The 24198-nt window shown below is 48.2% G+C and overlaps 1 protein-coding gene across 3 annotated transcripts; it reads right to left on the bottom strand.

The window, feature by feature from the left end:
* Positions 1-65: 65 nt before the first annotated feature.
* Positions 66-21655, bottom strand: LOC111860920 (integrin alpha-X-like). Of its 3 annotated transcripts, none has more exons than XM_023845096.2 (30): positions 21232-21652; positions 18660-18774; positions 15741-15829; positions 15017-15075; positions 13596-13710; positions 13136-13266; positions 12411-12556; positions 9967-10120; positions 9750-9882; positions 9382-9455; positions 9084-9213; positions 7451-7599; positions 7126-7269; positions 6818-7036; positions 5691-5821; positions 5434-5594; positions 5141-5283; positions 4752-4880; positions 4595-4668; positions 3962-4094; positions 3774-3881; positions 3329-3408; positions 3095-3181; positions 2653-2713; positions 2460-2561; positions 2279-2332; positions 2020-2127; positions 1812-1910; positions 1570-1680; positions 66-476 (listed from the first exon to the last, which is right to left on the bottom strand). In XM_023845096.2, exons 1-30 carry the CDS (start codon positions 21287-21289, stop codon positions 390-392), a joined length of 3384 nt encoding a protein of 1127 aa, XP_023700864.2. In that variant the 5' UTR covers positions 21290-21652; the 3' UTR covers positions 66-389. The 3 variants fall into 3 exon arrangements, 2 of the variants coding, with proteins under 2 accessions (XP_023700864.2, XP_023700866.2); XM_023845098.2 differs by having other exon boundaries at positions 6818-7018; XR_002842127.2 differs by lacking the exons at positions 66-476; positions 1570-1680; positions 2653-2713 and having other exon boundaries at positions 21232-21655.
* Positions 21656-24198: the final 2543 nt, after the last annotated feature.

Raw genomic sequence — 24198 nt, 5'->3', positions numbered from 1 at the left:
TCACCAGAAGGTTGCAAGTTCAAAGCCCCGCCTAGCAGCGCCACAGAATTAGCACAGAACCAAACTTATGTTCAGATTCTTTTTATTCATACCAGTAAAAAAAAGCCGAGAATTAAACACAACCCCAGTGTCACAAAACAGTAATGCTACGATGTCAATAAGTTAAAAAGCACCAGGACAGGTGAACCAAGGTAAAATGGGGGTGCAACTGCCTAGTAAAGAGATAGAAAGATGATGCCGTTCCAGTTGCAGTTCACACAGGCACACGTGAGGACACCACGTCGCTGGTCATCTGTACGCTGCTGGCTCATTGCAGGACTTCATCAGCTTCAGGGTGCTTTTATGGACGCTGTGTGCTGTCTGGGGCCGGGAAAGCTGACTGCTCTGGGCTACAGTACAGTCTGTTTGTCATCAGGGGGCGACGTGGGTCCCTCTGTCTCAGCTTCATTCTCATGTTGGGACTTAAAGAAGCCGATCTTGTGGAGAGGGAGGGCAGTGCAGGAGAAAAAAAGCCAAACAGTGAGGTCAGTGACTGCTCTGTAAAGCTCAAAAGTGATTGGCTGATTGTCGGTCACCCGGGCAACTGTACAGATGAATCAGGGTCCGGATACAGAACTCAGATATTTCAAAACTATTTTTAGGCAATCATGTTTTAATAATACTTCGTGTAAGCGGCACTCCTCCTGTACGCCACTAACGGAGCAGGTGTTTAGCAGCTAGTCTGACGCGACGAAAAATTCCCGAACTCAAAATCTTCATTTAAAAAACGTTTACTAATAAAATATATCAAAAGGAAGCATTTACAAGACAAAGCATTTAAGATGTTTATACTTCCACTGTCTAATTTGTTGAGTTTAATCGTAGGCGGTCAGATAACTGTATTACTTCACTTGACTGTCTGTATATCACCTGACATATTACGTGCTTTTACTCAAGTTCTTTCCACCAGTGGTTAAACTAACGAATGCACTCCACAGTAATGAACTAAACAATACTGTTAGACATATTCTAATGAATAACACAATAATTTAAACAAACAACAAAAACATGTTCCATATGGCCCTTACATTCCTTATTATTCATGCCTATGAATGTGTATAAAGTAACACAAGTTCAGTTTATTTCTGCTTTAGCATCCATGGAGCATTATTAAGAAATATTAAACAGTCCCAGGGTGCCTGGCCTGATACAGGCCTGTGGCAGTTAGCAGACTTGGTGGGGGATGGGGGGCAACATCAGTAGGTGCGTAATGGAATAATGACGATGCAAGACAGCAGGATGAGTGCTGGAAGGGAGCTTTGACAGGGCTGGTATGACTAGGAGGGAGAGGCAGGTGGCGACCCCTGCTGGTGGGAGGACTCCCTGAATGCTGGTGCTCCAACAACACAATAGCGAAAGTGGGTAAGGTCATGTGACTGGAAGGTTCTCTGGTGGGACATGGTACTCCGAGTAGGTGACACCGCTGGCCTCTGTACTGATGGTCATGATGGCCCTAATATTAGCGTTGTGACTTGCTATGCCTGTTCCAGCCCCACCACCCCCTCCTGTGCCCCCAGCCCAGCTTCCCACCTTGTAGAGGATGGCAGTGGTGATGACCAGGAGCAGCAGCGACCCAAAGATGCTGCCCGCGATGATGGCAGCCTTGTTGGAACTGGGCGCCGTTTCAAGCACAGTCACAAGCTGAGGATGCAAAGCAGCTGTTGTTTGGTGGGGACAACTGATGCACGTCTTTTAAGGTACTTGTCATGAGACGCACACAGCTAGCGCAGGTCCCAGGAGGGACCCACCGGGCCGCTGCCGTTCTTACTTACAGAGAGGTTGTGAGCCAGGTCAGCGGGGTACTGGGTGTACCGGGCTTGGTCGAAGGACATGTTGGCCCAGGTGGCCACTCGCACATGGGCCCCCGGGACCTGCGGGGGGCGCCAGAGAGCAGCATGAAGCCCTCGCTAGTCAGGCTACCAACCGGCTGATACAGTGACGCGTCAATGCTGAGGGCAAGGGTTGGGCAAGGAGCTTCACCTCAAAGTCTGAAGTGACGTTTCCGTCGAATGTGAAAGTGATGTGCGTCCCCGGTGGGAGACGTGGGACGACGCAGTAAGTCAGGCGGCAGGGCGGGGCGCTGCAGTGCTAGCAGACGGTGGGGGGGGGGGGGGGTGTTAATGGTACTTCGGGAACCGGCTTCGCTCAGGGGCGTCTTCATGATTCACAGTATGATCGTGATACAGGAAACTGGTGAGGAAATCAACAGGAAGTGACATGAAGTAAAGACGGCGCTCACCTGCGTGGGGGGGGTGGAGATGTTGGTGTTGGTGCAGCCAGTGGTGGTGTGACCCTGAAGGCAGAGACAGGGGCGGAGAGACAGACAGAGAGAGACACGGTCACTTTGTCGCTGGGTTACTGGTAAGACACCCCAGGCAGATGGCAGGACAGGGATTCGGGGACGAGGGCTCTGCACTGACTTCCTTCCTGAGAGACACATTCCACCTGAAGCCAGAGTCCAGATCAAGAGGCAAAATGAAGCTGACGTTGAGAGGGACCTCCGTCTCCCCAACGTTCTCCACCTGGGGGAGGAACACAGGCCCCGTAACTTCCTCCGCTGGACGTTTGAGCAACCGTGATGTCATCATTCCGCGCCAACGGCGGTGGCGGTACCATGTAGGCGTGCTCCAGCGTGATGTTCTCTGGGAAGTTCAGGTAATGAGTGGAGTCCTTCCTAAAGCAATATGGCTGACATGAAGGACCAGACTAGCACCAGTTTGTGGAACGGGCTGAAGGGTCATGCACAGGAGACACATGTGTACAGGGGACACACATGCACAGGGGACATGCACATGACTGGGGACATACACACGCATGTGGAATCCCCTCGCAGCCAGCGAGACACGACACAGCTCGTCATCGATTCCTCACTCAAGTCAACACACAAACACATCCATGAACAGGCAAGACAGGTTCGGTTTCGGTTCCGATAGAACCGCCGACGGTTCCGGTTAAGTGCCACCTACGCACAGGACAGCGGGGGCAGGGCAAGCGGCACAGATGCCGAAGCGAGGCAGGGGGGTAGCCGGGGAACGAAAGCGCCCCCTGTACCCACTCTTTAAGAAGCACGCTGACAGGGAGCCGCGTGGAGATGAGGCTGGTAGCTGAGTTGTCCTGGAGGGTGGTGGTGTTCTCGTTCGTGCTGTGGAGGACACAGAACAGAGCGGAGACAACCGATGCATGTAACCTGTTAATGGAGCAGGAGATTACCAGCGCAAACCACTGCATAGAAAATGCCCCTGAGAGTTCAGGCTCCCTAATTAATGATGTTGGTTTCACGGAATGATACCTGTTGGCGGACACAGTAACAGTCATGCCGTCCTCCACTTGCATGGGATCAGACACCTGCAGTGAGACTCGCACCGCCATCTGGAGTAGAGCGCGAGTACACTCTGAGTAAGCTGATGTACTGGAGTTAGTACTGCAGGTTCTGCGAGCAAGTACTGTGTGCGATGTGTGCACAGAGAGTTACTCTGCCGGTTAAGAGTGCAAACCCGGGGAAAGTGTTCGGTTGGCCACATAACAATCCAATTGATGTCCTTCTGCATGGTGCGGTTGGTAGGATTAGCAGTTAACATGATGTTGAGGGGGAAGGCAGCTTGTTCACCCAGGGATGTTACGTCCTGACAATGCACCCATTCGTTCACCAGATGTTTAAATAAAGGACACACAGCGAAGTTTCACAAGTGCCACGGTTAGGACTCGACAGAAGGTTCTGGGTGATTCACACTCACCGACGTCATCTGCCTCAGTGCGTAGGAACCCAGCTGGCAGACAGTCTGCTTGACGTTGCTGAGATCCAGACTGCTGGACGTGCATCGCAGACTGACCTGCCCCAATCCCTGTGGAGAGAAGAGAAATGAGATCAGCATGATCAGCAGTGACCGTGAGCGGCGCCCTCCGTACCATCAAGCCCGCTGACCTTGGTGGCCTGGCTGAAAGACAGCGAGGACGGGAAGATCAGCGTCAGGGCCACTCCTGCCGCGTCTTCACCCTGGTTGGATACGTGGACCACGAGATCCACCGGGAAATCGGGGGCTTTGATGACCACTAGGCTGGAAATCGAGAAGACATGGACGGTTGATGGGGTTAGCGCATTAGCTCATTAGCGCTTTAGCTTAGTGGCAGAACGCAGCACGTGAGGATGATGGACCTGGCAGATGGTGGTGGTACCATCAACAGCAAGGATACAAGAACATTGAAGGACAGAGGAAACGCACAGTCAGGAACCATGTCACAGCAATTCAGCAGAGATACACCTTTGGATTATTTGTGTTGTTCAGAGCAGTGTTTCTCAAAGCGGTCATTAGGGACCACCTGACAGTCCACAGAGCTGGGAGGGAGCAGAAACATGGACTGTCTAGGAGAGCCCAAGGACTAGGTTAAAAAACACTGCTTTAGTATACAATACTAGTGTATTCTTGGCGAATGTGTTTTATACTGTAAGGTCTCCCTGAATAGTACGGGAAGGTACATCTGACTTAACGTAAAATCTGACTTGTGTGAGGGATTTCGGGACAGTACAAGTAAACAAGGATGCCCCCTCAGGTCTCACCTGGTGACATTCAAGGTCACCTGAAGGTCGCAGACGCACACGTAGTCGTCACCGCAGACCTCCTCCAGCAACACCTGGCAGACAGGGCGTGCAGAGTTACACCGGGTGACCCGCACACGTATGTGACGCGCACGTGTGTGCCGGAGGCCTTGCTGACCGGGTGTGTGAAGGAGGTGGGGCAGTCGGGGCTCAGGACAGATCTCAGCCCGCCTGTGCCCTCCACCCGGTGCCCCCCCATTGCGAGCTCCCCCGAGAAAGGCACAGCCGTGTAGTTAGATATACACTCCTGTCGGGGAGGGGGGAGAGAGCGTTACCAAAATATCTCACCGCTGTAATGCAAGTAGAACTGCTGACAATGTGGCTTGTGCCAAATATAGGCTGTTCTTCCACTTTTTTGTTTTACTTCATCAGAAAGTCCATTAATCTGAATGTGAAAATGAATCTGATTGTCGATTAAGTGTATTATGACATGAAAATCACCACTGAAGGAAGTGAAACGAAAGCACATAAGTGTGAACGTGCACGCACGCACACGCACGCACGGACCAGGATGTTGATGGTCACGTTGAAGCACACTGAAGTGCTTTCTGAGACGTTTCCTCTCCAGGAGGATTTGAGGAGGTGCAGGCGGGGAGGCTCTATCCCAGCGTCCAGAGACATCGACATGGACACATCCATCGGAAAGGGACCTTGAGGTCACGTGGCACACAAAAAAATAAAACACACAAAGTGAGAGAGATCCAATCATCTCCATCTACAGCAGCCCAGGCTGGTTGACCTCCCTTCATTTAAATATGTCTGGCAATCAGTCGGTTTCCGCTTTCAGCATTGGAACACACCTCGTACTCTCCCCGTGTGAACAGGGACTACAGTGACACACACCGTCGCCATGGAGACGGGCGCGTTGTAATCACGGAAGGCCGCGCAGTGGAAGGCGTCCTGTGGAATGACGGCGGGGTGCAGCATGACCGAGGGACGCACGCACACCACCGGCTGCGACCTGGAGGAATCCAAGGGGGAGGGAGAGTTCATTCCTCCGAGCAGACAGGGGGCGCTTTAAATCATAGAATGTATGATTCTTCACACTGATCCGTACCTCAGCACAATGGCGGCACCTCGAGACCCCACTACCAAGTCCGACAGCCCGTCGGAGCTCAGGTCCCCATCCGAGTGCAGGGACAGCCCAAAGAAGCGCAGTCTCTGGTCCACACGCGCTCCCAGAATCCTCTGCACAGAGAATGTGATAGGAGGAATGGTTATACTGCAGCACCTGGTAATGCAAAGACTTAAAATTTACAAACGATATAAGTATCAGTCTGTATACAGTGGTACCTCAGAACTCGAACTTAATCCGTTCAGAACTCTGGATGGAATCCTAAAAAGTTTGAGTTCTGATCGAATTTCCCCCATAAGAAATAATGGAAAACCTATTAATTCGTTCCCGGCCCCAAAAAATTACACCGAAATATGTACGAAGAAAATAAATGTATCCAAATAATGTGTCCTGCCCCGATCGTCCGCTCCTTCCACGTGTCACGCCCGCTCGTTAACCTCGTGTGGGATCCCCGTGTGATCAGGTGTTTCTGGTTGTTATCATTAGTCCTCTGTATTTCGTCCGCGTTTCAGTTTGTTTCCCCAGTCTGGTCATTGTATTGTCCGTCTGCGTTTTGCCTGCCTTACCTGTAATTAACCCCGTATTCCCCGATACCCTAACGTCTGCGCCTTTGTCTCTGTTCCGTCCCCGCTCGGCACAACAATATTATTATAATTAAATGTATTAATGGTTTATTATTAACATTAAAATAATTAATAAGAAATCTTTATTTTTAAATGTATTTTATTATATAAAAATAATTACTGTTACTGTAAATCATTGTGAAAATGTATTATTACTGTCTAAATATATGTATTCAGCTAGTGTAAACATGCACGATGCTATCACAGCGAATGCGAGGCTGAGACTGAAGTGTTACCATTTGTTTCCGCTGAGAGACGTGCCGCCTGACTCATTTCCCCGAGCGTACAAGTTATCTTAGGTCAGCGTTCACTGTTTGACTTCTGAGATTCAGATCGAGTTCTAGGTAAAAAATTTTTTAACTGGTTGGTTCAACTTTTAAGAAATTCGAGTTATAATGAGTTTGAGAACTGAGGTACCACTGTATTTGTACACCGTGACCCCGAAGGGCGAGTGTCACTTAACAGCGGTGGCAGGTGACCACAAACCTGGCTGTGCTTCTTGTCAAGGCCTCCCGGACGACTCAGGAAGAGGTACAGAGCACCCCTCCCTTCATCCTCCAGCGGGGCCCCCACCGCCACCTCAGGAAAGCCATCCCCGCTGAGGTCAGGCGTGGTGGACAGAGACGCCCCAAACTGGCCCATCTCATTCCCGGGGGAGCCTCGGAGGAAGTGGGGGCATTCTGCGGGCTGCAGGGGGGTTGGGGGCTGGGCCGTGAAGGTGCCTTCATGCATTTTTAGCTAAAAGCAGTTTATAATTTTACATGCTACCTCCCTCCCTGTGCAGGAGGCCTTACCCCAGACTCGAGGGCACAGAGCCGCACCTCCCCTCCCACTCCCGGCTTGTGGAAGTGGGGCGCCCCCACCAGCAGCACCGGGTTCGTCCCGGCCTGGCCTGAGACGGGCAGCACGCCGAGGACTGCCCCGAAGTAGGAGCCCAGCTGCAGAGACATGGATGGAGAGCGATGTGGAGAACAGTGGATGGGGAAGAGGAGGAGGTGGAGGAGGAGGAGGAGGGGGAGACACCGCATGTACTGTGAGTGAGTGAATTAACATTAAACGTGAGGCCGTTTATACACAGCACATGTCTATGTGTCTCTACGCGTACCCAACTGGCCGTACCTGCGTCCCGTAGATCCGATGAGTGATGGCCCACTGGTTCTGGGTGGGCTGCCATTGAAATCCCAGCACCAGGCCCATGTGCCGGAACCGGGGAGCACCAGCGAAGTACACCGTGCTACCATGCACCTGGGCCACTGCTAAAGAGTAGCCTGGAGAGGGAGACAGGCTGTACCTCACTGAGATACAGAAGGGGAGACCGGCCAAACCATACGGCGATAGAGGGGGAGACCGGCCAAACCATACGGCGATAGAGGGGGAGACCGGCCAAACCAAACGATGATACAGAGGGAGAGATGGGCCCTACCAAACGATGATACAGAGGGAGAGATGGGCCCTACCAAACGATGATACAGAGGGAGAGATGGGCCCTACCACATGGTGATACAGAGGGAGAGATGGGCCCTACCAAACGATGATACAGAGGGAGAGATGGGCCCTACCAAACGATGATACAGAGGGAGAGATGGGCCCTACCACATGGTGATACAGAGGGAGAGATGGGCCCTACCAAACGATGATACAGAGGGAGAGATGGGCCCTACCACATGGTGATACAGAGGGAGAGATGGGCCCTACCAAACGATGATACAGAGGGAGAGATGGGCCCTACCAAACGATGATACAGAGGGAGAGATGGGCCCTACCACATGGTGATACAGAGGGAGAGATGGGCCCTACCAAACGATGATACAGAGGGAGAGATGGGCCCTACCAAACGATGATACAGAGGGAGAGATGGGCCCTACCAAACGATGATACAGAGGGAGAGATGGGCCCTACCAAACGATGATACAGAGGGAGAGATGGGCCCTACCACATGGTGATACAGAGGGAGAGATGGGCCCTACCAAACGATGATACAGAGGGAGAGATGGGCCCTACCAAACGATGATACAGAGGGAGAGATGGGCCCTACCACATGGTGATACAGAGGGAGAGATGGGCCCTACCAAACGATGATACAGAGGGAGAGATGGGCCCTACCACATGGTGATACAGAGGGAGAGATGGGCCCTACCAAACGATGATACAGAGGGAGAGATGGGCCCTACCAAACGATGATACAGAGGGAGAGATGGGCCCTACCACATGGTGATACAGAGGGAGAGATGGGCCCTACCAAACGATGATACAGAGGGAGAGATGGGCCCTACCACATGGTGATACAGAGGGAGAGATGGGCCCTACCACATGGTGATACAGAGAGAGGTTGTACTAAAGCAGCCTACCATAAACAGGCACACAGCATACTCCAACTACCTTGTATGATTGAAACAAAAACCATTGATTGCACTTTAAAAAAGTGAACAAGTAAGAAAAAGGACAAATGGCTGTGTGTTAACAGTCACGAGTCTTTGTATCTGAGATTAAAGAACATGATTGGCACCTGACAGGAAGTGACCAGATGCAGACTGGGGCTGTATGAGGCGCAATGCAATGCTAACCACACACGCGTAAATAAAGCACCGCTTTCTCAGCTCTGCTCTCTGTCAGTTTCGAATGACACTCACTGAATCCGGCGCCCCCCCCCCCCATGGACCATGGCAATTTAGCCCAGGGAAACAAAGAAGAAATAGCGCCCCTCAATGACAGGAAGGTGGGGGTGCAGGCTTCACAGTCCCACGATGCTCACCCAGGTAAGAGTCTTTGATGTCCGGCTCCTGCGCCGAGGCATTGATGAAGGAGCTATTTGCCCCAGGACGCTGTTCCATAATGCCCCCTGACCACTCATACGCCCCCACCACTCCAAACAACTTAGTGTCCTGTTGGGGGAGAGAAAAAAGAAAACATGACTCAGAATGTTCGGGAACATTCCGAAGATGTAGCGGCGATGCGGCCGAAGGGCATCTCCAGCCCAGCGAGCTGGTGGAAGGTGGGGAAGGTTGAGGAGATGGTGCTGATCCTGTGGCACCTGCCCGCATGCCACATACCTGTGTGAGCAGGGTGCTGAAACCACCCTGGGACAGCTCCATCTGGAAGGCTGTGGAGGTGGAGTTACTGGTACCTAGACGATATAGAGCGTTTTCAAATACGGAAGACACAGCAGATACGATGATATGACGAAACGGCCACAGTACGGCTTAGATATGGCGCGCTGTCCCTTTAAGGACAGCGGAGACTTTTCTTGAGGAACTGGAGGTTCCAGTGCTGTGGGACTTTTCCCTTAGTGAAATGCTTGGACTTTCACAACACATGATTCCTGTTTGCCAGACTGACTCGCTTAGCCTGCCGGCTTGCTTATGAAATTCACGGAGAAACGATCCTTGAATTCCCTCAACCCCGGGTCCAGATACTCTACCTTCGATGGAAAAAAGCTTCTCCTTCACCTGCTCTTGAATGGAGTTGAGGGCGTCGAAGCTGTCTGACTCGAATACGTTGCTGGGAGAGGATGCGATCTGCCGCAGCTCCTCGATGGAGTAATCCTTCCCGACCTGGAAGGTGAGGCTATAGGTGAGTGTCACCGTGGGACCAGCATCAAACCCATGACCCCCTGGTCCTGTCTGGAACACAGTTACCCCGATGGCATATCGGACCACGCCCATCTGCTCCGCTAGTGGTATCACTGCATGGAATGTGTCTCTGCGGTCATTGGATCTACCGTCGGTGATGACCACCAGCAGTTTCTTGGAGTCAGGCCTCATTCCCCTCTCCGGGACCAGCATATTCGTGCTACGGGAAGGAAAGGTGGTCGTGGAGGGGGGGTCATTAAGAGAAAGGCAGAGATGTACCTTCATCCACATGCAGTGGCGGAACAACTGCACACAAGGCCCCAGGACAAAACACCGATCAGGCCCCCCCATGCGCACGCACGCACGCACACACACACACATATGTGGCGGCGCTGAAACGAGTTCTAAAGTGTGGGTGCAAGAACCCACACTGTCCCTCACAAAAACTGAAAAGTTTTAATGGCTAAATTGCGATTTCTTCGCCTTTTCAGACAGGAGGAGATTTGTTTGACTATGCCTAGAAAACAACGTTGTTCCCAGTGTGGAGACGTCAGTTTTACCAAGGACAAAAATTCCACCTCCTGCTGCCTGCCCATCTCATCCATTTCTGTTGCAAAAAATTACAGTGTATATATTGTCTAAGTGAATATGGTATAGGTTAATTAGTGCGCACCGTCTTTCTCATTCTCATAATGCGTCCATGCATCCGGGTATAGCCCATTCAAATGTCATGCAGCCTAACTTTTTATACAATTTAGACAGCACAGAATCATTAACCATCTTTAACGCATTTATTTATACAACCACATATTTCCCACATTTTGACATCAGTCTCTATTTCTTGACACCAACCCTCCCCATTAATCCGGGTTTGGGACCGGCACCTGGTTCAGCTGGCTTGCTCCCTTAAGTGGCTGGGTTAGGCTAAACTATATACATATTTACAAAGACTACAATAAAACATCCCGAAATATGTAGTCTAACAAAACGCAGTTTTAAAGAAGGTAGCCTACCTGGCGAAATCGCAAACAAACAAAAGGCCCACGGCATATAATCGGGCTATATCCAACAAAAAGCAATTTTTAAGAACATAGCCTACATGGCGAAATTGCAAACAAACAGAAGGCCTGCGGCATATAATAGCCTATTACAACAGAACTTGCTCAAAAATTGTTTTTTTCCTTCCTCTTTTGTGCCCCACTTTTACTTTTAAACATGTTGAATTACTTTCTAGACCAACAAACGCAACAAGGCATGCACCTTCCTGGTCTTGATGTATATCGTCAGACGGATAAGGACGTTAGGCAGCCTTTAGATCCTACCCATCATGCACTGCAGTTTTTTGCAAATTCGTCAAACAGAAAACCATTAAATACAAAAGCAACAGCTTAGTTTGACTTCAAAACATCGCTATGTATTATATTTCAAGTGTATTGTAGGGATTTTACAGATTTTTTTTTTATTATTATTTAAAATTACACCATACACCCACCATAATAAGAATGTATACCAAAAATGACAGATATATAAAATCTCAAGTCACAATTAAAGCATAAGCAATATATTTTAGCTGTCAAGAGCTTGGGAGAAAGCATATCAGTATAACTTTGTGTGTATTTAGTATGGGAGGATCCTCTTATGGCTGGGGGGAGGGTCCTGCCCACCCTTAGCTCTACCCCTCTCCTCATGCCTTACCTCAAGAGTACGCTGTCAGATTGTGCCAAAAAAGAGGAGGATTGTAAGATTTTCCTAGATGGTTCAGCATCTCCACAACAACATGAGGTATCACGCTGGATTGCCTTGTGCCATCATCATCAAAATGCGACAGCACATCTGATATTCACTTAAGATCTTTGGTGCTGGTTTATAGGTCCATTAACAGACAAGCACCCATCTCCATCAAAAAACTCCTCAAATCCTCCTTGCCCCCTCCGATCATCTGAACATCTGAAGGTCCTGCTCTGCTTTCCTACAAGTCTGTGAGACAATGGGCTTCCAAACTGTTTTTTGCTAAGGTTCTATGCTACTCTTCACTTACTCAATGTGGAAATGAGAGGCAATTCATACAGCAGGCCAATTTCACATGAATTTACAATGACGCTGTGAGTTTCACTGTTGCCTCACACCTCAAGGGTTGAGGAGTGCAACAGGGCACCATGGCATGAAATCATTTATTAATTAGGCATAAGCTTACTTTGAGATTTTATTTGTGTATTTTGCACTGGACTCTGCAGAATAAGGAAAAAACTGCAAGAAAAACAATAAATGAAGACAGTTCTAAATGTGCATGCCTGAAAGGGAATACATATGAACTGTGAGCTCTTGTGAGTGTGAAAGGTTGTGAGTGTATCGAACCATGAGCCTGGAACCCTCTATCGAAGCAAATCATAAGTAGACTGTATCACTACACTCTTAGTTGGATTTGTGGTTCCTTCCTTTAGAGGAGGATGACAGACGAACACATGGAGATCTTGTGTGTGACGCGGCAGCGACGCTAAAGTCGGACTCACAGAACGTAGCGGATGGCGGACGGGGTGTAGGTCTGCCCCTGGGACTGGTGGACGTCTCTGAGCAGCACGTCTGGGTTCCGTTCGACCGCAAAGTTCTCAAAGTGGAAGACGGCGAACCTGTCGCTGGAGTACTGAGCTACTGCTACCTGGAGCGGAAGGGAGAAGACGTGGGAGAAAAGCAGGAGAAACATCAGCCAGTATAGTTATGCCCGGAATGGTGCTGGCTCCAGTCCCAGCAAAGGCCCTGTTTATACTACGTCTTAGGCGATCAGATCAGAGGTAGACAGCCGTAGCACACCAGTGTTTACACTTGCGTCTATCATGTAACTGCGAGGTCTCCAGCTGACCACTTGTGTTCAGATTTCTTTACTGCTTACAACACTTCTGCCATGGTCCCAGGCACAGTTATTATGACGTCCTTTGTCATGGTTGTCTCAGGACACAATACCACTTACATTTCAAAATGGCCAAATATGTTCCGGAACCCCAGCGAGTGGCCCGACTAATCAGATCACAATGTGTCTTGGTGGTCGATTATGCTTGTATTTAGCACTGTCTGCCTAATCCGATTGGCCAAGACGCATAATATAACCATGCATTAATTAGGCCAGATACTCTCTTCTGATTGGTTCTCTTTTAATAAATGATTGTTACAGATCTTGTCTTGTAACCTTCTCTCTGCACTGCAGGAGATCCATGCGCCCGGGCATGTGGGAGAGTCTCACCTGCGTGCGGGGGTCTGTGAACATTCTGATGATGTTCTTGATGAAGCCGATCATGGTGGCAAAGTCCTGCTTTTTGATGCTCTGCGAGTCGTCGAATAGAATCACAGCGTCCAGGCTGAAATCGCGGCATTCTGTATATAAGCAGACGTGCAGCTCAAACCATGCGCACAACACTCAACACGGCGCTCAACACTGAATGCAACAGCACCACAAAACACTCAACAACCTACTCAACATACTGCTCAACACTAAATGCAACATCACCGCACAACGCGCAACAACCAACTCAACACATAATCCAACACAACATTCATTACACTAACACTAAATGCCACACCACAAAATACTCAACACAACGCTCAACACTAAATACAGTGTGACAAAGAGTGTTGGGTAGCCACTGTACTTCAGTCTTAGTCCTTGAACAATGTTAACTACAGGGATCAGCATGACTTGTTACCCTGAAACGCCGGCTTCTGGACATCGAGGAGCGTGAACTGCGGACCTAGCTCCATGCACTGGCCATTTAGGAAGGAAAAGCTGTCGCAGTCGTGCGAGAGGTGTGGCCCACATACCTGGGAGGGATGTACCATGTTAGCATATTGGGGGGGGGGGGCACATTAGAATTTTAGTGATCAGTGGTCATTGTTGACAGCACACAGTGTACAACAACGAACTGTGTCCTCTGCATTTAACCCATATGTGACATTGTGACATAGCAGGGGGCAGCTAATTCAGCCCCAAGGGAGCAGTGCTTGGGGACGGTACCTTGCTCAGGGTACCTCAGTGGTGCCTTGCTGGTCGGGGTTTCAAAGCACCACTCTTTCAATTACAAGTGTGCATCCCTACCCATTAAGACACCACTGCCCACATTAGCAACTGGGAGGGACGTACCATGTTAGCAGAATGGGGGGGGGTGCACGACCTTATAGCTAAATAACAGAAGGAAGTTTTTTTTTTGGCCATCGCTAGTCATTTCAGAAGGAACTTGAGAAACCACTTGAGGAAGGTGAATCTTCACAACCCCCCATTTGAGCTGCTAGTTGCATTGTTCCTCCACATCCCATGCATCCAATTACCACCACCCAGGAAGCAGCATACAGGTGACCCCCCCCCCCCACCCAAGACCACTCAGATAAGACATAATTCAAAACCAAGTCAAGCAAATTGAAGCTTCCTCATTATGCAAATGTCGTGCACGAATGAAAGAAAATTTCAGGGTGCAAACTACTTTTCAGAAAGAACAAGGACTTGTGTATAATCGTGCAATATCATTTACAACAACTTATTCAATTTATTTTCAATTCAATTTATTTTTATATAGTGCCTTTCACAACTGTTTCACAACTAAGGTGACTTATGAAGCTTCTCTGACCTATTAGCAAAAACAAGGAATAACAGCTGAGTCATGTGGTCAAACCCCATGTCAACTTGATGGCCAAGGAGCAATACTGTACATGTTTGTGAAATACCAACAGCAAGAATGCACAGGAAATCAGAGGTTCCTCATTTTTTAGAGCAGGAGAAGCAAATACAAAGGCTGTATGAATCCTGAGCAGACATAGATCAGCATTGCACACCAGACCAATTACATGCAGATGTCCACATGCTAATCTGTTTAACCCCATCAAAGCAGTAAAATAACAAATATTGATAATAAAAAGCTTTGGGTGATTTTATCAGCGGGGACATGTGAATTCATGCTTTGTATCTGTGAGAAACTGTACGACCCGTGAGAGCAGCCAGACCTGTGAGAATGACACCAAACAGGAAGTGAGTCCCTAAATGATTAAACGCTTATGTTCCAACCACAAACTGAATGACATGAAAAACACAGTCTCTGAAGAAGCTGTGCATGTACTGAAAGGAAGGTGTACTCACCACGGCCCTGCTGCCAGCACAAGTGAGCGACAAACCCAGCGCAATCCCATGATCCCCCACTGCAAAACAACAGATGGCAATAACAGCAGTTATGCTGCTGGTTTTGTGAAGAGCAATCTCATTGATGCAAGGAGAACGTTAACTTTATTTTGAACTTGTGTGTACTGGACTGTGTAAGCAAACACCCATAACTAAACTACTTTCGGAGTCATACTCTAAGTCCTGTTTTCCTTGAACGTGACTGAGAATTCCTTCATGACATCGCACCGGTAAATGCACAAGTCTTTGGTAGGCTATGAACATCTAGGAGAATAGTATTTATAATCTTTAAAAAAAAAATAGTTTATGATTATTTTAATTAAATAAGACAGTTTGGAACAACTTTTTTTTTCCATTTAATACTCTTTTCTCCCCGGGTAACTGAACATTTTCTCCTGAAGTCCAAAAATGTGCAGACAGATGCATTGATGTCCATAAACAGATCATGGTGAGTGAGTGTGTGTGTGAGTGTGTGTGTGTGTGTGTCCTGTGATGGACTGGCATCCAGTCCCAAGCTCCACTTCACTTGCTTTAAAGTGCTGGGTGGTATAAAAATATAACCAAATATGAGTGTTAAGCACAGGGGGACATAAATTAAAAGAGTGATTAAGACATCTGTTTGTATCCACCCCACCCCCCACCTTTCTCTGCAGCTTTGACCAAAACATTCTACAGGAAGTGTCACCTCTCAGTCTTTCACAGGAGCCAGAAGTGTAGGAGCACTTGTACACCACACCCGTGACGTTGTCCAGAGTAGGAGCTGTGACCAGCAGGCTGGGGGGGGGGGGACGCAAGAGAGATCAGCAACACACAGAACAAGAGACTCTCAGACTTAGTAACACTGCATGATGTCAGACTCAATAAGATGCAACTGAGAAAGGACCGACAGCAGCACAGAGAACACAGAACAGTCACAACACATAAGCAATGTACATTCTAATACAGATATAGGCTGTCCCAAAATGAGGGTATTTCCAGATATTAACTTTCAATGGCTGTCGGGCTTCTGCTTTTAGAGTCATTTGCCAAATAGGTTTTACATTTAGATCTTTTTTTCTTCATAAACGTTCACCTACTGTTTTTAGAGCAACGTTATAAACTGATAAACATGTTGTTGGTAAACACAGTGGTGTGAAATGGTTTCATGTCGAAGCTGCTTTATCGGGCCCATGCAACACAGATATAGCCATAATTTATTTTTGTCTTTATTCTGAGACTTTAGTTTGCAGTGAAAGCGGTCCATACTGGCTAGTTACAGTGGTGCAGTGGTTAGCACTATCTCCTCGCACCTCTAGAACCTGGGTTTGAGTCTCTGCCAGGGTTCCGTGTGTGTGTATTCTGCCTAAAGATATCGAGATATGGTTTTTGGTCCCCCCATGCCGTGCCCCCCCCCAAGAAAATCTTGGGCCCATCCATCAGACATGTTCAGCTTCGGATGCAAATGATGCAGAAATTAAAACAAGGGATAGAAGGAGAAAAAAAAAGAGGAGCAGAACAAAGAGAACACATGCCCTACGAATGGACTCAGATCGCTTCAGCTTATGAGGTGAATAAATGAAACAGGCGTCTGCAGGGGAGGTCAGGGCGACTCTCACACACTGCAGGGGAGGTCAGGGCGACTCTCACACACTGCAGGGGAGGTCAGGGCGACTCTCACACACTGCAGGGGAGGTCAGGGCGGCTCTCACACACTGCAGGGGAGGTCAGGGCGACTCTCACACACTGCAGGGGAGGTCAGGGCGGCTCTCACACACTGCAGGGGAGGTCAGGGCGACTCTCACACACTGCAGGGGAGGTCAGGGCGACTCTCACACACTGCAGGGGAGGTCAGGGCGACCATCACACACTGCAGGGGAGGTCAGGGCGACTCTCACACACTGCAGGGGAGGTCAGGGCGACTCTCACACACACTGCAGGGGAGGTCAGGGCGACTCTCACACACACTGCAGGGGAGGTCAGGGCGACTCTCACACACTGCAGGGGAGGTCAGGGCGACTCTCACACACTGCAGGGGAGGTCAGGGCGACTCTCACACACTGCAGGGGAGGTCAGGGCGACTCTCACACACTGCAGGGGAGGTCAGGGCGACTCTCACACACTGCAGGGGAGGTCAGGGCGACTCTCACACACACCAGGGGAGGTCAGGGCGACTCTCACACACTGCAGGGGAGGTCAGGGCGACTCTCACACACTGCAGGGGAGGTCAGGGCGACTCTCACACACTGCAGGGGGGTTCAGGGTGACTCTCACACACTGCAGGGGAGGTCAGGGCGACTCTCACACACATCAGGGGAGGTCAGGGCGACTCACACACTGCAGGGGAGGTCAGGGCGACTCACACACTGCAGGGGAGGTCAGGGCGGCTCTCACACACTGCAGGGGAGGTCAGGGCGACTCTCACACACTGCAGGGGAGGTCAGGGCGACTCTCACACACTGCAGGGGAGGTCAGGGCGACTCTCACACACATCAGGGGAGGTCAGGGCGACTCTCACACACTGCAGGGGAGGTCAGGGCGACTCTCACACACTGCAGGGGAGGTCAGGGCGACTCTCACACACTGCAGGGGAGGTCAGGGCGACTCTCACACACATCAGGGGAGGTCAGGGCGACTCTCACACACTGCAGGGGAGGTCAGGGCGACTCTCACACACTGCAGGGGAGGTCAGGGCAACTCTCACACACTGCAGGGGGGTTCAGGGTGACTCTCACACACTGCAGGGGAGGTCAGGGCGACTCTCACACACATCAGGGGAGGTCAGGGCGACTCTCACACACTGCAGGGGAGGTCAGGGCGACTCTCACACACTGCAGGGGGGTCAGGGCGACTCTCACACACTGCAGGGGAGGTCAGGGCGACTCTCACACACTGCAGGGGAGGTCAGGGCGACTCTCACACACTGCAGGGGAGGTCAGGGCGACTCTCACACACTGCAGGGGAGGTCAGGGCGACTCTCACACACTGCAGGGGAGGTCAGGGCGACTCTCACACACTGCAGGGGAGGTCAGGGCGACTCTCACACACTGCAGGGGAGGTCAGGGCGACTCTCACACACTGCAGGGGGGTTCAGGGCGACTCTCACACACTGCAGGGGAGGTCAGGGCGACTCTCACACACATCAGGGGAGGTCAGGGCGACTCTCACACACATCAGGGGAGGTCAGGGCGACTCTCACACACTGCAGGGGAGGTCAGGGCGACTCTCACACACTGCAGGGGAGGTCAGGGCGACTCTCACACACTGCAGGGGAGGTCAGGGCGACTCTCACACACTGCAGGGGAGGTCAGGGCGACTCTCACACACATCAGGGGAGGTCAGGGCGACTCTCACACACTGCAGGGGAGGTCAGGGCGACTCTCACACACTGCAGGGGAGGTCAGGGCGACTCTCACACACTGCAGGGGGGTTCAGGGTGACTCTCACACACTGCAGGGGAGGTCAGGGCGACTCTCACACACATCAGGGGAGGTCAGGGCGACTCTCACACACTGCAGGGGAGGTCAGGGCGACTCTCACACACTGCAGGGGAGGTCAGGGCGACTCTCACACACTGCAGGGGAGGTCAGGGCGACTCTCACACACTTCCACACACAGAGCGTCTCACCTGTTGCTGTTTGCCGGCCCGAAGCGACACACTTGGTAACCAAACCCTGGGACGGACTGATTGAAAATTTTGGGATTGTTGGTGTCCACATTGAAACTCACACTCGGACGTATGTCTGTAAAAACAGACGAGAAATTGTGCACAATGATGCAGGTGTTGGTCTAACATTAGAGGGTTCATACATTTAGGTCCATATATATTTGGACACTGACACAAGTTTTACTATATTACCTGTTCACTTAAATATATTCCAATTGAAGTTATACAATGAGCATGGAGATAAAGTGCAGACTCTCAGATTTCATTTCAGGGTTTCCACATTCAAATTAGATGAAGGGTTTAGCAGTTTCAGCTGGTTAACATGTGCCACCCTCTTTTTAAAGGGGCCAAAAGTAATTGGACAATTCACTTAAAAGCTATTTCATGGACAGATGTGGGCAATTCCTTCATTCTTTCATTATCAATTAAGCAGATAAAAGACCTGGAGTTTATTGTTTGCATTTGGAAGACTAAGGTGTGAACATACAACATGCCGTCAAAGGAACTCGGTATGCAGGTGAAACAGGCCATCCAGAGGATGCGAAAACACAAAAAAACAATTCGAGAAATTGCCACAACATTAGGAGTGGCAAAATCCACAGTTTGATACATCCTGAGACAGAAAGAAAGCATTGGTGACCTCAGCATTGCAAAAAAGGCCTGGACGTCCACGGACGACAACAGTGGTGGATGATCGCAGAATCATTTCCATGATGAAGAGAAACCCCTTCGTAACAGCCAACCAAGTGAACAACACTCTCCAGGAGGTAGACGTATCAATGTCCAAGTCTACCATGAAGAGAAGACTGCATGAAAGCAAATACAGAGGGTTCACTGCAAGATGCAAGCCACTCATAAGCCTTAGGAATAGAAAGGCTAGATTGGACTTTACAAAAAAACATCTAAAAAAAGCCAGCACAGTTCTGGAACAGCATTCTTTAGACAGATGAAACCAAGATCAACCTGTATCACGATGATGGAAAGAAAAAAGTATGGAGAAGGGCTGGAACAGCTTATGATCCAAAGAACACTGCATCATCTGTAAAACATGGTGGAGGCAGTGTGATGGCTTGGGTGTGCATGGCTGCCAGTGGCACTGGGTCTTTAGTGTTTCTTGATGATGTGACACTGGATGGAAGCAGCCGAATGAATGCTAAGGTGTTCAGAGACATCATGTCTGCTCAAATCCAGCCAAAAGCAGTCAAATTGATTGAGCTGCGTTTCATAATACAAATGGACAATGACCCAAAACACACAGCAAAAGCAACCCTGGATTTTATTAAAGCAAAGAAGTGGAATATTCTCGAATGGTCAAGTCACCTGATCTCAACCCCATAGAGCATGCATTTCACTTGCTAAAGACTTAACTACAGACAGAAAGACCCTCAAACAGCAACTGAAAGCTGCTGCAGTAAAGGTCTGGCAGAGCATTAAAAAGGAGGAAACCCAGCGTCTGGTCATGTCCATGAGTTCAAGACTTCAGGCAGTCATTGCTTGCAAAGGGTTTACAATTAAGTACAGTAAAACTTCGGATTGCCAGCATAATTCAAAGCACTCATATATCAAAGCGAATTTTCCCATTAGAAATAATGGAAACTCAGATGTTTCGTTCCACAACAAAAAATATTCATATAAAAATGATTAATACAAAATATAAAGTAAAAATACATAAAACAAATTAACCTGCAGTTTATCTATGAAAAGAATCGTGGATGGTGTGAGGGAGACGAGACAGAGGAGAAGAGGAGGGTTATTTTGAGGACGACTTTCACTGTAACTAACGGAATCACTGCTATCTGTTGGCTCACTGGAATCTTTCTTTTTGTGCGACTTTAACAAGGAACCTTCAGGTTTTACTGTATTAGAACTGAACATTTTATTTGCAGTTATATTAATTTGTCCAATTACTTATGAGCCCCTGAAAGGAGGGGATTGTGTAGAAAAATTACTTCAGTTCCCCAGATTTTTATGCAACCTTTTTGTTCTACGCACTGAATTGAAGCTGAAAGTCTGCACTTCAACTGCATCTGACTTGTTTCTTTTAAAATTTATTGTGGTGACGTAACTTAAAAATTGAAAAACTTTGTCTCTGTCCAATATTTATGGTCCTGACTGTGTATATAGAAAATACATTGAAGAGTAAAATTATTTTATACGAAGGATGAAAAGTGAATTCAACTGCTTGGATGACAAATTTGTATAAATTTGTCGTTTGTATAGATCAATAAACCCTTTCAGCTCTTACAAATCCGGAATCTATACACGAAGTACTTTGATAAAGGACATGTTTTTAGTTTCCCTTTCTGTTGGTAACTTATTTTACAAATTAAATTTACAGGAATTGATTTACAGGAATTGTCGCTGCAGTACTTTCAGTTTAGTACTGTTTTAAAAACAAATTTATAATGTTCATTTAAACTCCTGCACTGTTTTCAGAAGCTCAGAGATCTAAATAATGAGCATTTGCAGGTTCGATCTTACGTTTAACCAGCACATTTTGTCAGACAAAATAATGCAGAAATCCAGAACTTACTGTGCAGAAATCCAAAAACAGTTAAAACACACTGTACTTTCAATTTAGACTTGTCCATTTAATCCCCGGTATCCTGGGTAGCTAAAACACAGAAAATGGTTTATAGGCGGCGTAAAAATGAAAAGTACTGCATGGTACGCCTGGCTGCGTCGCAAATAATGTTTGCTGTAACCAACGACTGGAACCTATACTGTCTTTTTACAACACTGTCTAAAGAGAAGTGCACAGTTAGTCCACGTTATCCACGTCGAGGTGAGCTTGCGTTTTCATTGGCCGATCTAATTTCACTATGATGATGAATGGTCAGAAAACAGATGTCAGATATGGCCAAAAGAAAAATCGAAGCTAAATAACAGTGAATAAAAATCAGCGACTACGATCTTATCCTCCGAGACGAGTGCATGCTTAATTCAGTTCATGTGATATTCAGTGTGAGAGAGGACGCTCGCCAGCGCTGCCCCTTCCATGCATACATAATAATAATAATAATGATAATAATAATAATAATAATAATAATAATAATAATATATTATTCTAATAAGACTAATATATTATTATTATTATTATTATTCAATCGTAATTTTTGCGGGGTAAAAATGTAACGTCAAGACAACAATTCTCGAAGGATAAACTTTGTCGCCCCCAACCGGCGATTTGTGATTTAAGCTTGTTCACCGCCTGTGGCCCCGGCGGGGGCATAGGCCGTCAATCAGCTTTTTCCAGGCATCTCTGTTCTGAGCCAGTCTTTCCAGCTGTCCCCATGTCTTTCCCAACTGTTTTGCGTCTGTATTCAGGTCGCGGCGCCACGTATTTCTAGGCCGACCCCTCTTCCTCTTCCCCTGGGGATTCCAGGTGAGGTCCTTGTGCTATTAGAAGCAGGCTTTCGAAGGGTATGTCCTATCCATCGCCAGCGTCTCTGAAGGATGTCCTCCTCAACGGGCTGTTGCCTAGTTCTTAGCCACAGTTCTTCATTGCTGATCTTGTCTGGCAAGCGAATCTTGAGTATCTTTCTGAGGCAGGTATTTATAAAGACCTGGATTTTCTTCATGGTGTTTACGGTGGTTCTGCAGGTCTCAGCTCCATACAATAGGATTGGCTTCATGATGGTGTTGAAGACCCTGATCTTGATGGCGGTGCTGATTCCATTGTACCTCCAAAGGTTTTTCAATTGATGGAAGGCTGTCCTTGCTTTGCCAATGCGGGTTCTGACATCTCCATCTGTTCCTCCCTGCTTGTCCAGTATACTGGCAAGATAGGTGAAGCTGTCTACCTCTTCCAGTGCCTCACCTTCAACTTTAATGGGTGTATCATTGGGTGTGTTTATCTTGAACACCTTGCTCTTCTTTCTGTTAATGTGGAGACCCAGGCAAGCCGAGTTTTCCACAACCATGTTAGTCTTTACCTGCATCTGTTCTTGAGTGTGAGAAAGAAGAGCCAGATCATCTGCAAAGTCTAGATCGTCCAGCTGCTTCCACAGTGTCCACTGTATGCCATTCCTTTTCTGATCAGTCAATGTCTTCATGACCCAATCTATGGCCAACAGAAACAAGAAGGGCGAGAGTATACAGCCCTGCCCCTCTCCGGTTTGTACTTCAAAGGCGTTGGTTAGTTGCCGGCCATGAACTATCCTGCAGGTCATCCCTTCGTATGACTTCTTGATGATGTTTGTGATCTTTTCCGGTACTCTGTAATGCGTAATCCAGAGGGTCTGCCTATCAACGCTGTCAAACGCCATCTCATAATTAGTATCAGGCAGGGTCCACACAAGACACGGGCAAACAGACGCACGACAATTCAGGAAGTTCAACCATTAACAACACAACAGTACGACATGGGCTATTTAAAATTGCACACGGGCCATCCTGGGGCATGTACCCCCCTGGCGCTACACCAGCACAGGAGATGTCCCCCCTGCCCCATTCACATTTGTCTCAGGGAATTGTGGGTTGGGGGCACATAGTACTCAACCCTACAGAACACCTTTGGGATGAATTGGAGCGGAGACTGTGAGCCAGGCCTTCTCATCCAACATCAGTGCCTGACCTCACAAATGCTCTCCTAGAAGAATGGCCAACAATTCCCATAAACACCCTCCTAAACCTCCCAGAAGAGCTGAAGCTGTTACAGCTGCAAAGGGTGGGCCAACTCCATATTAAAGCCTTTGTATTAAGAATGGGATGTCATTGAAGTTCATGTGTGTGTAATGGCAGGTGACTCAATACTTTTGGCAATATAGAGTAGCTGCAGCAGGTAAGCTGTGAGATTTGTACTGTATAAAAAGTGTAAATTGCTTATTTTCATTGCCGTTTAATATAAACAACACAAGAGGTTTGACTTCACAAAAAAAAAAAAAAAAACATGACTAATGTAGTGCCTATTTATTTAATTTTATTAACTTTTTCAAACTGTAGTACAGCTGCTTCAAGCGCTTTCCAAAATACAGTTCTGTACAAATTAAACTACTTAATTGTGTATAATTATACGCTATATAAAATATGCTATAATATAGTACAGGCATTTATGGGTACATGCATAAATATCCAGTTCAATTTAATTTATACTGTGCATTTTCACATTACATCATCTCAAAGCACTTATTGTAGTCTCTGCTGCATCTCAGTGGCCTTGTTTTTTGGCAGTTTAACATACACTTTGATGAGTCTGTATTTGTCATTGAGAGAAAATGGCTTTCCTTTTGCCGTCGTGTTTACTGTGCGCACAGCATTAACCTCAGGTAGTTAGCCAGGGTTGCCAGCTCTCACGCATCTGGCGTGAGACTCACGCTTTCAGACTTACAGCAAATCTTACAGCAAATCTATATTATTCCATTATAAACCTAAAATTAGCTGCATCGAAAGCGTTGGGCTAGTTTGCAAATCATACAAATTATGTACAAGGTAATAAAACTGTTACATACATACATACGTGCATGTGTCTGCAGTCTCGAACTGAAAATCTCACGCCAGC

This window comes from Paramormyrops kingsleyae, chromosome 24 (assembly GCF_048594095.1).
Source record: "Paramormyrops kingsleyae isolate MSU_618 chromosome 24, PKINGS_0.4, whole genome shotgun sequence".
NCBI lineage: Eukaryota > Metazoa > Chordata > Actinopteri > Osteoglossiformes > Mormyridae > Paramormyrops > Paramormyrops kingsleyae.
This window is presented reverse-complemented; position numbering and strand designations above follow the sequence as displayed.

Bases quoted from the DNA above. Each gene is read 5' to 3' on its own strand.
- LOC111860920 (XM_023845096.2), bottom strand. From the start codon at position 21,289: ATGGACAAGTCTAAATTGAAAGTACAGTGTGTTTTAACTGTTTTTGGA. The intron at 15,076-15,740 runs GTGACACTTCCT...GTTGTTTTGCAG, and splicing joins CTCCTGTGAAAGACTGAGAG to TGGGGGATCATGGGATTGCG. The intron at 7,600-9,083 runs GTGAGCATCGTG...CTCCCTCTCCAG, and splicing joins CATCAAAGACTCTTACCTGG to GCTACTCTTTAGCAGTGGCC.